Raw genomic sequence first — 15206 nt, forward strand, 5'->3', positions numbered from 1 at the left:
TGAGCATCCAGCCCCGCTGACACACTCTTATTCCTCGCACACCATGTCGGCAATGCATAAATTAGCCTTCTTTTGTCACATTGGGGGGTTGGCGGGTTTGAGAATTAGCTCCATTTGTTTTGCTTGTGATGAGACAGGGTGCACTGATGGCAGATGACTGCAAAACTTCTTTACAGACAAATCAATAGACATTTTCACTCTGCGTGCCTCTGTACATATGTGTTTGTTGCTTGGGATGTTTTTTGTTAATACATTTCACACATGTATACTTTTTATATGTGTGTATGTGCATTCATGTACATAGTTGTCCAGACTGACTAATGTACTTGGCCTGCGCTGTGCCAGGACTCTATTGTTGTGCTGTGTCCTCCCCACAGTCATTAGATCACCATTAATCTCTCATCTGCCATTAAAACAACAGTCAGTGAGCTGGGCTGAACAATACATTGGCCCTTCCTCCAGCACCTCGACACATACTAGCGATGAGTTTGAATTAGGCTCACGGGGGTCACCGATTAGAGCCACATATTTCATCCAGATGGCTGAGTTCACAAAGAGGTTATGTGTTCTATATGGGAAAGCTGAACATACATTCTCCATCCAAGCATGTTATTTATTCTTGTACTCTATTTAGCTTAAAAAGCAAGACTGGTGATATTGTTATTGTCAACAAATGACAATAACAATATGTGTAGAAAGCCTCATAGTTTAATTCTCTGTGCCATAGACCTCCAAGAAGTGTTAAAAACACATCCATGAGCCACTAGGTGACACATTCTTTTACTACCAAGAACCTGGGCACTGTAGTTTTTTTACTCAATCACACAGACACCATTCTGCTGCCATAGAACCCGCCAATGCACCAAATTTGAATTTATCCGCTGCTAAAAATAGTCCCCAACAATTGTGCTACTTTCTCCTGTTTGAGTAACTTTGCTAAAAAAAAACTGCAGTGCCCAGCTATATCATGAAATTAGTATGTCTTTTACAAAAAGCTATTTATTTTTTGACCCATTTTTTTGTTGTTGAGATTTTCTTTCAGTGGGATCCAATGAGCATGGGGTTGAGTGCCACAGACAGGGTAGAGTAAGTACTGGGAGATGGACTGGATGAATGATAGATACACCATTTAATAGTAAGAATTGAATAATCTATTGTATGTTGTATGATTATTATCTTTAGAGGTTGATCTGGCAGTAATGGTAATAGAATTTAAATGTATGTAAAATAAATATTTAGTTTGGATATGTAGTGTTTAGGAACTTGTCTCTTTAAATAGCAAAATTAACAAAAATTTTGAGTTATTTTGGGAAAAGAAACAAGTGTTCTTTAGAGTTTGATTGAGAACAGCAGTAAATGCAAATTCTTTTAAAATCCCATTCAGTTTCTGCTGTCCTTGTTTTCATTGTTCTGGATCTAAGCAACGGCAGTGCTGAGGGTAAACCGTACAGACACACTAGCAGGGGTTTAATGGTGTCATGAAACTGACACCACATGCAAACACCAGTGAAGAAACAGACAGAGATGGAACTGAGACTGAATGAACACTGATGGAATAAATCAGAAATTAGCATAGCCTCTCATCGCTTAAAGCATTTTGTAGACTCATAACTATGTAACAGAAAAACATTCCCAAGTTCATAATCTTTGAATTAAGACGGCAATCCAGATGCAAAATGATTGGACACTGAACTCAAAATCCTTTAGTAGTGAGTTAATCTACATCATAAATCAGTGGGATAATGCTAATCTTAAATTTAAAACTTATTAAGTATTCCCATGAATCTTGTTATTCACATGAGCACAGATTGGTTCAAGGCTAAAAGAGCCAGCTCCGGATGCAGGGGCATAATTAGCAAAACATGCTAAAGCTTGGAAAGTGAAAACATTTTAGTGGGGAGCATAAAAAAATAAAAGATTTACGTGCTGCTTTTTGCATAAAATTAAGTATTTTTTAAGAAGCCTGGAGTGTGAACGTTCCTTTTTTTTTTCCTCCTCCCACCAAACCTTTGCCTTTTTCATTTTAAAGTGATGCATGTTTATGCTCTCTGGAAGCACCTAACCCATTAGCATTATTCATAACATGAAGCCTCCCCAGTCCGCCCCTTTGGTGGAGAAGAAAAACGACCTCATACTCCACTAACTGTGAGCGGGCAAGAAAATGCGATGAAAAATACCTTCATCCAAAAGCATGGTTGGTTAGTTAAGCGAGAGACACACTGTGGTGCAATTTACCCCTCATTCGGCCCGCCTTAATCAAGACTGTATTGACAGTTTCAGGTAGCTGAATGTAAGTCTACAATATGACTGAGTCAACGACTAATCACATCCGCCACCAACATATTATCAGTCAGATGATTAGTGACTGTGTTTGGGTAATTTTCAGACTGTATCACAGATTGACTCTAAATCAAACCCCCATTTCTCAAAATGGGTCACAGGCCTCATTTATGAGAATCTGCATGTAACAAGGCCATGAAGCATGTTGTAATGATGATGGCTGACTAAGAACTATTGCATTCAGGAAGATGAGAGATTTTTTACTTTGTATGTCCCACATCTGATCTTTTTGAATATTCAACCATATAATTAGACAAGAGTGTCGTTCTGCAAAGTTCTGGATTGCATTCAATTTATTTATGTCCATTGTCAACATTCTTTAAATTCCTCCTTTCAAAATGTAAGATTTGGGAAAGCATTACAGTTTGGGTTACCATTATGGTTAATAAAAAAGGGGACATTATGCAAACTCCAGTCATGCATAAAAGTCACACATGCTACACACCCATCCATCACCCTGACCTCCACACACTTACTTTCCTCCTTGATAAATACATACAGTACATGCAACATGTGATCATCACCATGAGAAAAACACCAACATTGATTGTTTTTAAATTACCTTAGTTTACATTTACCTGTCTTCTGGCTATGTAAGGTATGACTTATGTATCAAAAGGCGGTAGTAGTAGTAGTAGCATGACATTGTTTTAGTACAGAAAAAACTCTTAGGGGCGAAATCAGGTTGGATGGTGGGTCAGCAAAGTGTGTGACTTTGAGCCAACATGTACGAGAAGTTGTAAAATATTTCAGCATGATGGAAAGTTTGAACGTCTGCAGTTCCATGGCAATGAGAAAATGTTATTGACTGATGGTTGAAAGCTCAGAAAAGAAGTATGAGTGTAGATTGACAAACTACAATCTCTCCCTAAACTAAACCAATTAGCTTTTGTGTCTAAACCATACCCAATGAGTCATTTTTGCAACAGACAGACAAGCAATGTAAATCCCAAAGGGGCCATCAGATCAGGAAGCGCACATATGGGTCATTTTGGAAGAGAATGCCAAATAATGTGTTTTTTTACAGTTTTTGTTTGGAAGCCTTTTTGCACAAAGTGGTTTTAAGTTCCTTCCTCCTCTCTCATTTTCACAGTGTTGGATTGTTCTTTAAGGTTTCCTTTAAACCAAAATACACATCTCTGGAGGATTTCTGCTTGAACAATTCCAGACATAAGTGAATTTTTCTGACATGACACTTTAGGGAAAACACTCAACCCACACCAAGACTGGTGTTGGAAAACAAGAGGATGAGCAGAAGATATGCCTTGAACAACGTTTGTGAAATGTTCAACAGAGAAGCATGTCATTCTTTAATTGTCTTAACCATCTTCTGAAGAAAATCATTTGCACTCATTGTTTTGAACGAGCCTGTGTTACGTTATGTACTGCCTGCACCTGCTGTAACATATTTACAGCCATAATTTATACCTAACAAGACTAAATCAAACTACAGCACAGAAGAGACAATCTAATACATTTCCGCAAACTAACAACAACAACAAAGACCCATCCACATTACTTCAGCCACTCTCCATCCTGAGGGCATTTCCCATATCAACACAAGGCTTATGGTTACACCCCGTGCTAAATGTAATCATCCCCCCCTACTATGCAGATGGTTTAGTGTTATTCTATCTGTAACTGGACTCGTTGCCAGGCTCTGAATGGGCCTAATGACTCCTAAACCCAAGTTGGTTAAGTGGGAATTCAACACCGGCACCCTGCTGTAACCTAATCTCCCTTTAGACCACCTGGACCCATGATCCACCCTGTGGGTTCAGAACACACTTGGCAGTGGCAGTGCAACAATGCATTGTTAAGCTTTTAGCTAACAGCCTTATCAAGACACACACTAAATGCTGAATTATTTCGCTTTGACAACATGCCATAGAGCAGGTGTCATGGTGGCTGTCAGAGAAAACATCATCACCGACATTACAAGCTCTAATTGTTCTCGACTCAGAGCCACTGTTCTTTGAAAAAAGCTGTAACAAATACCCCTGTCTTCCCCAAATGATTACACATGATGGAGAAATTCTTGGCATAGAGAAAAAAGAGCTGGGAAAAAAAGTGGTTTTCTTTTTATAGTTTAACTGACATTTGGTGTCAGATGAGAATTGCACATTCACTGCCAAAAAAGAAAAGAAAAATGTTATGCTAATATGGAGGATGTTAGGTGGTTTTTAAGTCTCAGAAGTTGTTTTTTAGCATTTTTTTCCCCCTAAAACAGCTAAATATCTAGGGAAATATTTTGTGCATGTTTTGTGTGTACGGTATGTGTACATTTTTGTGGTGTCGTGCAGCAGCAAATGCCTGCAACATATCCATAACACCTCCAGATGGTTCATTGTAACATCTGTGTAACCTGACAAAACATAGCCTGCAGCGTGTGGCCATAAGGTGCATTATTGGGTTATTCTGGCACAAGGTTGGCTTCAAAACATATAACAATCACCGGCTGACAGCACACACACTGAGACTAGACAAAAAGAGTCTGTCTCCCTCCCACACATGACTGACAGACGGCCTCCATCGCTAGATCTTTCTTTGCATGGTTTTTCCAACATGCAGGGAAAATGTGTGGCACCTCAGAGGGCGGGGTAATTGCCAAAGTGTATTAATGAGTCGGATAGACAGACAGTGACAAACAGGCAGGAAGACAGACAGTGGCAGTGGAATGGAACGGACTTAAAACTGTGTTTGGTGACTGATAAGTGATGGGAGGAGGAGGAGGAGGAGGAGGAGGAAAGGGCAAGACTTATGATGAGGAGAATGGAGGGATTAAAGGACTTATTGATGGCTCGTCTTTTCTCGCTCTGGTTCTCTCCCCTCATGCTTCCCTTTATTTTCTTTCTCACACCCTTTTTTCCCCCCTCTACCTTTCCATTTTTCCCTCACCCCCACCCTTCTCTTTCCCCCGTCCTATCATCTTGGCCAGGCTACTTGACCGATCAGTGAGTATGTTAATCAGCTAGAGGCTGATAACAATTGATAAGTCTTCTTGTCAGGCACTGAGAGCTTGAATGACATTTTTACACAGTCGTAAAAAAGGGAAAACACGCCATAAAGCTGATGAATGGATGGACCCTGTGTGATTTTTCCCTCTGTGTGGTACATGAATGTACACAGTATGTGTAAATAGGCATACCTCTTAACAATGCTGTGTAGTTGTGTGTACATGATTCATGTGTGCTTTGTGTGGAGGGGAGACAGGAGGAGGGGGAGACAGGAGTGGGGGGCGGGTGGGGGGGATGAGGAGTGTCATTCTGCCCACAAAAAAGGGCTTTCATCCTGGGCTTATCAGAGCCAACGCAGGGGGAGATCGTTGGCTGGTGGAGCGAAACGGCGAGTGTTGCTGTTCCCCCCTAAACGCCAGACCTGTCTTCCCCTGACTTGGTGATTCCCCACCCACCCCCACACAAACACACACACAAACACACACACATGCACTGAGCAAGAAAGTTGTGTGTGTTTGCTTACAGCCAGGCAGACAGATAACACAAAGAAAGACACCAGCTACACATGGACATCGATGTACAGAATGAAAAGCTGTCTGTCATCATCCCTGTCACTCACACGCTGCAAGGAAACACACATACACAAAAATTAATTTATAGTAAAATCAAAAATATCTCTATTCCAATTGTCCAGATTTTCAATTGCGAGCAAACACACACAACAACACCAGGGTGCTTTTCCCCGTATTAACCTGGAACTAACCTGACGCTGAATAATCACCCATTTCCTATTTCTAGTTTTGGCCGGCGACCAAAAGACGTGCTACTCACCGCGCCGATGACGAGGCCATATGCACCTCTAAATCACGCAGTATTACCGCCACGCTGTGCTCCAACAAGCAACTATAACCATGATGGAAGACACCAGATGATCTGTGTTCAACAGCAGAGTTCATTTCCATAATCCTACATTAACACTTTTTGGGGGACCCTTATCCTAAGTTTATTATTTAGTATCTCTAAAGCTTTGAAAATGTGATCATTAAACTTTTCTTTTTTTTTGCAGTAAAATGAGATAGAATAAGACTGGATTTAAATGCAAGTAAAGATGTATGTTTTGAGAAATTTGTTCCCGTTTTTGACATGCAATACAAAACTGCCATTCAAAACCACACACAAGTGTGAGAGAGAGAGAGACTTGTCAAGTCGAATTACATTCACAGGTGGAAAGGTCGAACTCACTGACCCTCACAGACAGGAAGACAAGATGTTGGGCCGAAAAAATGCAGGGGAAATGAAAAGGTCACTTTATTCAATACTTTCTTAAAAACTCCCAACAGAGAAACCGAGACAGGCAGTTCAGGATCAGTGTTGTGCCTCTCTGATAAGTGGACAGCTGATGAATCCTCCCCTGCTGGTCATCTGTAGCACATTTTAGGACCCAAAAGGTGCATGAAGACTGCAGTTATAGGTGCTATTTTTCATTTTCTGCTTTACACGTCTCTCTGCATCCTCTTAGGCCGATGTAACCGATAGCACCGACATATTCCGCATCCCTATCTGGATGAAGTCACGGTCCAGGTCTGAGGTGACCATATGGAGGTGACGGCTGTGTGGGTCTGACCACAGCTTCCCCTGCTCTGTGTGGCACTCTCTGGACACCGTAGTTGGTGACGGGAGGTGGGATGAAGGGGTGACTGTCTAGCCCCCTCCATGCTGTCTAACAGGCTGGACATGTGGCACAGCATCTGTCTCTGGAGGACAGGCTCACGCCAAAGATTGGCCTGGGTCACACACCCGTGTATGTACAAAGAGGGGGAAACAAGGTGCAACATAAAGGTAATATCTTTGTTACTGTGGTATACGTACAGTATATCATATGGAAGTTTGTGAATAATGAATGAACTAATAAATTAATATAGCCTGTATATATTCCTGTTTGCACACAGCTTCCCTGTCAAACAAATATATTTCTTGACTTAAAAATCTAAATATCAAATCGGGAGATTAGACTTTCACATACACACACACACACACACACACAGGCAGGCAGAAAGGCAGCAGTCCCTTCCAGCTCTTACACCAGAAAGTTTTTCTTGGCTTGTGTGGAGGCGAGTGGTGATGAACAAAAGACTAAGCAGCCAGTGTCTCAAGTTTACAGCTAATTAGCCAAAAGACAAAACAAATAGCTAACTTCTGCCTTGCTGGCATGCATGAGCTACTAGCTTATTTAATAAGTTAGCTAAGGTTTAGCCGAGGCATCATGGCCCTACAGGCTGATGGACTGTATTTAATGGAGACACTCCAGGTGAACAGCTACAGTAAAATCAGTGTCTAATAACGTCATTACAATCGCTACATTGATATGCAAATTAGGCGTTCATTAAAATGCGCTAATTTGCATTACTTTGACAAGGCACTGCAGGTGAACAGGATAAACAAAATAACTAAACATAGATAGACAGAACTTCCCCATTTAATGAGTTGCGAGTCATTCCCCTGAAATCTTATGTTTAAATAGGTAGATTAATTTAGAAGAAATCTACAGATGCAGCCTAAACCAAATACCATCTGAAAGTGAAATTTGGAAGTTTTATTTCCATTAGAGTAAAAGAAGACATTGAAACTAAATAGACCAATATCTCTATATTGACCACAACATGAAAAAAGTGTCCTGCATTAAACAGTAACTTCATAATTTTGATCATAGGCTCCTCATCTAATAATAACAGTGTTTCTTCATTATTGGTGCAGTGTTTTTCCTGTAAAATTAACAAAATTGCAGCAACAGCCTTTTTCAGTTTAGTGGGAAGATTCATGTTGAGGTTTTTAAAAAAAGATGTTTTGAAGTTTTATTTATTCTAATAACACTAAAATATTTAAAATGATTTATTGCCATTTGCAAAATAAACAAAACTATTTCCCTCTCCTTGGTGCAGTCGATTATTCTAAATATATACAAAAACCTTTGGTGTTTGTGATTAACTTGATGAATCCTAAAGAGTATGATTATTTTGTTGAGTTTAACTTTTTATTAAATCTATTAAACAATTGCATAAGGGAAATTAGATAAATTGGTAAGCTGAGTTGTGTTAAATAATTATTCATAAAGTATTTTTTTTTCCTTGAGCCCCTGCCGCCCAAAATGTCTGTGCACTTCCAGTCAGGGGTTTGATATATTGCCTTAAGGATAATATCTTTAAAGGCGATATATGATATATGTGAACCAACATCTGATAGTTGAACTTATTAACAAGACACACAATGAAATGAACTAGACCTGACTGAACTGCACTCAACAAGCCATGCTTTTGTTTGGTTAGAATCTTAATTAATCAGGAATTCTTCCTAGAAAACAAACAGATTACACACACAGTAGTTAGTGGATTTTGCATTGTTGTGTGATACAATAGTGCTGACTTTTTGCAACTAAAAGGACAAAAGACATGTATCCAGCCAGAGAGTGTGGGACAATTTAACACAGCCACAAGCAAAATACATGGAATGGCAATTGCTACAGCCAGAATGGAGCTCGTGTGTGAGTGTGCAGAGATACACACACACACACACACACACACAAAATCACAAATGAAACGTTGAATGTAAATGGTCTGCGAGAGTCATAAATCTCTCAGTGGCCTATGGGCAGCAGGGGTCGGGCAGCCAGCAGTCCTGTCAGAATAGTGCAGCTGTGTGAACAGAGATAGCCACTGTGGTGCCGGAGACACCAAGGCAGGCCTGCGGCATGAAAACTGGAATTGGCCTCTGAAATGCTCCGTTAGTTTTTCAAAATGGAAGGTGCTGAACAGGTCTGTTCCAAACACTATATCCATTTTGGGTGAGAAGTTATTACCATAACTCAAAAATAGCTGCAGTCCGTTTTGTTGTTTCATCCACAAAAGACATTTAATATCTAAAATGAAAAATCACCCCTAATTTTGCTGTCAGGATTGTACATAATTTCATTCAATAAAAAGTTTTATTGGAGAAGGAGCTTGCGAGCTGCTTGCTTATGGTCAGTTAGCAAGCTTGTTAACTCAGTTTTCTAACGGGACAAAAAGTTCACACAGTTAATTCAAAAAAGATATTACTCCTGTCTCCTTTCTGCAAACAATTCTCGTCTGTGGAGCTGTTTATACTCCGACAGAGGAGGGGAAATTGGATGGTGCAACATAGCTAATGAGCTACTATAGTTTCTTCCATTTTGGATTCCCTGGCTCTCCGTCCCCTAAAAGGTCAGCACTGTCACGATGGCTTGCATATTTGAGGGTCAAAGTTCACCAGAACCAGAACACTTTTGGACAGAGACTGGCATTTTGGTGCATCTTGATTTTTTGTGCCAATATTTGGACAAGGGGGGGAAGCTGGGGTTGGGTGATAAGCCAGTGTCTTTAAGCTAAATGCTAAAGAGGCAAACTTTGCCGATTTTCAACCGGCTGACACATATCACCCGGCGGACTTTTGCTCCGGGAGCTGGCATGGTTCATCTGCATGTATTGTTCGCGCTGCAGTGACACATAGCCGGTTGAAAAGCTGCAACTTTCGTTACAACCTAATGCTAGCGCAAGCTAGCTAGCTTTGTTAGCAGGGTGAATCCGAATACTGAACAAGACATTTTAGGTGACAAAATGTTACAATTAACTTTCATGAACTGAAAACACACTGTAAAAGGGTCAAAGTCTGAAGACGAAAACATGAACACCAAAAAACAAGTTTGCAGCTATTTAAATGTACACAGTGCCATGAATATGCATTACTAAGCCTCTATCCTGATTGGCAGGTAGCCATGGCAGCGACCTGTCAATCACAAATTAGCCACACTCTACATCATCCCCTGCTTTATTGTCTATTTTACTCTAAATTGGACCATTATTTACAAAATGAACATCATGCTGTATTGAAAAACACTTAAAACTAGCGATTAAGACCATAAACTCACTTATGAAAATGTTTACTCAGGTAATAAACCCAGTGAGAAGTAGGGTCATTTTCTCATAGACTTCTAAACAATTGGACTTTTGCAACCAGTGGAGCTGCCCCCTGCTGGCCATTAGAAAAAAAATGCAGGTTTAAAGCACTTTTCAGACCCGGAAGCTACACCCCCTTTTTTATACAGTCTATAAAGTCGATGTGAGAATCGACTCCAACAAAATCAACCTGTTATTCTCAAATGTCTCAGTGCTCTAAAATGAAATCACAATGGTCAGGACCAAGACATAAGGGATTGAGAGACACACAAGAATATGACATCACCAAAGTATCTAGGGACAAACGAGAGTTTACAGTTTATCCCAAAGCTCCAGTCCAGCGTCACTGTGCACCTGTTCTACGGTTTATCCCCTGCTTTTACTACAGTACAGTATCAGCATCCTTTAGTTTTCCACTGGTATAATGAGCAGGTGGTAGCCTGTTGTGCAGCACCGTTAGAAGTACAACTGAACAAAAGCACTTTTAGAATATGTAGTGTTGTGTGTGTGTGTGTGTGTGTGTGTGTGTGTGTGTGTGTGTGTGTGTGTGTGTGTGTGTGTGTGTGTGTGTGTTGTCAAAGTAAAATGAGAGAGTGGAGGAACAGATTGCTGAGAGGGAGAAAGACAGAGGGGGAGAGAGACTAATGAAGGTTATGGAGAAGGAGAACATATGAAAAAGGAGAGGAGAAGAAATGAGTCTGGAATGATAAAAGAGACAGAGGGATTGTTGAGGAGTCTCTCTGGATTTGCCGAATCCCCTCAGCCTCGGAGTTTCGGGACAAAGTCACACTGACACACTTACTGCCTGGTGAGGTCTGTCTGTCTTTCTTTCTTTCTTTCTCTTTTTCTCTCTTTCTTCTGAACTGGTAATGAGAACTGTAGGTGTTCGCTGAGTGTCACATGCACACCACAGAGCGTTTAACAGTAAGCGGGTGTGCTCGCTCACACACACACACACACACACACACACACTCGCAATATTCTTGGACGTCTGCCACAGCGCCAGGACACCTACAGTGTGATGCGGAATAGGGAGGAAACCATAAGGGCCACTTTTATGTTCTCCAACGCCATGCTTTATGATACAATCATACATATGTTGTTATGTTATGCCAAATGAAAATTGCCTGAGCTTTAGTTGTTTTTGGTGCCATATGTAAAGTCCAGTTAACTGTAAGATAAATCAGCAAATCCATACAATCTGTATGTTAAGCAGTGTACAGTCAACATGTAATTCTAGATCTGTATCAATATTCTTACTGTAACTAACTTTCGTCAAGAATGCTAATGTTTTTCCCAAAATGTCAAACAATATTATTTATCTTTATAATTTATTCAGCCACATCCTTTGTAAATGTATTTAAATAGACAACACATAGTTCATTGCTCTGTGGGTTACTATAGTTATCCCTTTGTTACAGCCAGTTTATTTAATTCACCTCAGTGGTATGAAAGGAGCCATGCCCTTCTAGGGTTTCCTTTAACTGACATGGCTAATTTTCTTGCACTCCACCCAGGCAGACAACACAGACATCCACCATCTCATTAAAGCATGGTGGAATTTAGTCAGAGAACATAATGAGTATGAGACTGCAGAGCTGGGAGTAAAAGCAGCACGTAGCAATGTAGGGTCGGGGTCGTTATAATGTATTTCTTACATTTTACAGAGCCTATAACAAGATCATCAACATCAAAATCATTGGACACAGTAAGAGTTTCTTTCCCACCAGTGCTATAAATGTACACACTTTTGACACGATTGCATATTTTAGATGGTAGTGTATGATATATTTTACATTACAAATCTAATGAACAACAGCTCATTCTCATAATGCCATCCAATGTATCCATGTATCCAGTTTCCCTGCCGTCTGTAACCGTGTAACATACTAAATGATGAATGAATCCTTGCTGCTGGTCTCACATTCGCCCGTACTGTACTTCAACAACAGAGAAAACCCAGAGCACGTGTTTCCACACAGTCAGTATTTAATCATACCTTTGCTGTAGAAAACCATGTACCAACATGTTTATCTTCTTCTGTAATTTAATTTAAAGTTCACATGAACAGATACAAACCTGTTCAAATACCACTGACCACCACTTTTTAAAGCAATCAGAGAGAACAAACATCATTTTCTTCTTTCTCAAAGAATGGCATTGGAGATGGGTTTTTTTTCAGTAGATTCACACTTGCTGACACTTATCTAATCAACACATTCCAGCCAAGCCCAATACACGATGACAAGTTATACATTTACAGTGTTTTACTACTCATAATGACTGCGCAATATGATCGTTTGTGGAGGTAATAATGAGAGTGTCAGCGAAAATATGTATTTCTTGATATCCTGATATTTCATTTCTGCTGATTAATTGGGGTAATTTATATGAATAAAAAAGTGCCAACGGTCACCGATCTACATCAACACATATTGTAAATATACCTTCAAATAAAAAGCATTAAAAAAATGTTTAAAAAAAAATAAATCACAGAAGTTGAATAGTATTTTTTGACATGACAGCAGCAGCAATGTAAAAACTGTCACATCAGGTCAGAAGAAGCAAAAAAAAAAAAAAAAGTCCAGTTCTGACAGCTAGCAGAAAGAAAACAGCAGAACACAATTGCCGGTTGTTCTTTGAACTGTATTGCTTCAGTCACAGGCAAGAGGAGCTGTGATGAATTCCCCTGGAGCCAGCGCAGGAAAAAGAGCTCAACTTGTTCCCACATCTCCTGCTGCTCAGGAGAAATAACTAGCTCCCCTCACTTTGATGGAGAGAGGAATACACACAAACACACACACACACACACACACACACACACACACACACACACACACACACTGGATCTCTGCCTGGCTGCTTGGAAGTAACTCCTTTTTGTACATTTCTCTCATGTCCCTCTCCCACTTTTCTCCTGGTTTCCCACTCAACCTGTCTTTCACCTCTTTCTCAAATGACTTTTCTCAGTTCCTTCTTGTTATCCTGTCTCACTTTAACATTTCTTGCTCATTGGAGGGCAAAATTGGAAGGCAAATTCAATTCTCAAACCATTCCTGCCATCATAATCATCATCATTGCCTCTGCTGCCGTGAAGTTTATCACAGTGATGCTTCCCACTATCAACCCCACCAAACCTCCTCTCTCGTCACTTTACGTCTCACTTACCTGTGCAATCTCATACAGCAGTTTGTAGTGTTCCTCCCGTTTCTGCAAGGTGCACAAATTGCAGCCCATTCTAGTTGTCAGGGAAACAGTGCAGAGTGCCCGCTGGAGTGTGCGTGCTGTCTACGGTGTGTGTGTGAGCTCCCCCTGGGGCGAAACACACTCGGGCTCCTCTTCCTTGGCTCCCCCACTCCTCTTTCTCATTCGTGTATCCTCAGAGATCCCCTCTGTCGCTCCGAGCGCGGGAAACACACACACACACACACACACACACACACACACACACACACACACACCCACGTGTATCAGCTCACTGCTTTAGTAGATGTTGTGGATGTAGTTCCTTCAGTTTCTGTGTGTGTGGGGAGTGTATCAGTGGTAAGATGAGTAAAAACACCTCGCTTCTCTTTCCCTCTTGCCTGTCACTCCTTCCCTTGAATCTCACTTGCATGCCTAACACTCTCTCTCTTCTTCACCACCTCCTCTTTCAGTGTGAGCCCACACTCGTACGCTCACACACTTTTGGCTGATGGAGACACACCTCCTCCTGTGGCAGGCTGCCTACACATGCCTGCTCCTACTCCGGCTCATGAATAGACAGCTTCCTCATTGGCTGTTTAAGGAAAAGGGGCTGGGAGAAGAGGGAGGGGACTGGTCTTATCTTGGGCAGGTTCAGTATCTGAACATCAGTGTTGTTGCTTGCAGGCAAAGTGAAGGACATGCTTAATGTTGTGTGTGTGTGTGTGTGTGTGTGTGTGTGTGTGTGTGTGTGTGTGTGTGTGTGTGTGTGTGTGTGTGTGTGTGTGTGTGTGTGTGTGTGTGTGTGTGTGTATTTGTGTGCTCAAGAGTGCTTCTGGTTTTTTTATCTGTGTGTACACATTTCACCACCAAAAAAAAATCCAAAGCCAAATCCCTACATTTCTATACAAAAGAACTCAAACAGGAGTTAAAATGCAAGTTAATCATGTTTCAGGGAGGGCTATTTGTCTGCACCCCCATTTGACAACTGGATTTGGCATAGAAATCAATCTCATTTGGATTCAATCAGATAGCCTTTTGCACTCAGTACAATGGTTGGAGTGGTGGTGTTTAGTGGCCTCCATAGATTTACAGTCAGAGAATGATAGTCACCAAACAGATGCTCCCTCTATCTCTTTCTCTCTCTCTGCCGGCAGTTAGACAAGGGCACCGGACTGGGTTGACACACACAGGAAGAAACACAGACCAGTATTGATTGGCTTCAAATTAGCTTCCAGCCCAACTGGCCCCTCACCACGGGGGTGAGGGGACAGAGGGGGAGTCAAGGAAAAGGGGAGAGAAGAGGATGAAAGACTCTGCGATGCTGTTAATATCAATTGAGAGAGCAGTGATGGTATTGCAACACTGTCACACCAGAAATTATGTTAAGTTGCCACAGTAAATGCATTTTGACTGTAATGCTGCCCAGTTTTCAAAACACTTTTGGACATATTTGTGGAAACATAGTCTAAGCTTTAGGGGAGTGATTCCTCATGGCAGTGGCAGTGTTTGACTGACAATCTAAAAAATGGGAGATGATAGGACATGCATTTCCATGGCCCCCCTTTTGTAACAAGCCCACATAACGCTGGTTATGTACCAGACGCTTTTCCACTGCATTGTAGGACTTGACTCTCCTGGATCTTTTTTGTTTTTCCATGGCAAAAGTTGTGGATAGTACCTGGTACCTGACTTTTTGGGGAACACCTTGGTAGAGGTTCCAAGCAAGCTGAGTTGATACTAGAAGGTGGAGTTAAAA

General features: G+C 41.0%; 1 protein-coding gene across 1 annotated transcript in view; it reads right to left on the bottom strand.

Annotated features, from left to right (window-relative positions):
• Nucleotides 1-13907, bottom strand: part of pdzrn4 (PDZ domain containing ring finger 4) — a 37064-nt gene extending 23157 nt beyond the window's left edge. Inside the window, exon 1 of the mRNA XM_039791123.1 lies at nucleotides 13433-13907. Coding sequence (XP_039647057.1) covers nucleotides 13433-13501 — 69 coding nt within the window. The 5' untranslated portion in view covers nucleotides 13502-13907. The remainder of the gene's footprint in view (nucleotides 1-13432) is intronic.
• Between the last annotated feature and the right edge of the window lie 1299 nt (nucleotides 13908-15206).

The sequence above is a fragment of the Perca fluviatilis genome, chromosome 23 (assembly GCF_010015445.1).
Source record: "Perca fluviatilis chromosome 23, GENO_Pfluv_1.0, whole genome shotgun sequence".
Lineage (NCBI taxonomy): Eukaryota > Metazoa > Chordata > Actinopteri > Perciformes > Percidae > Perca > Perca fluviatilis.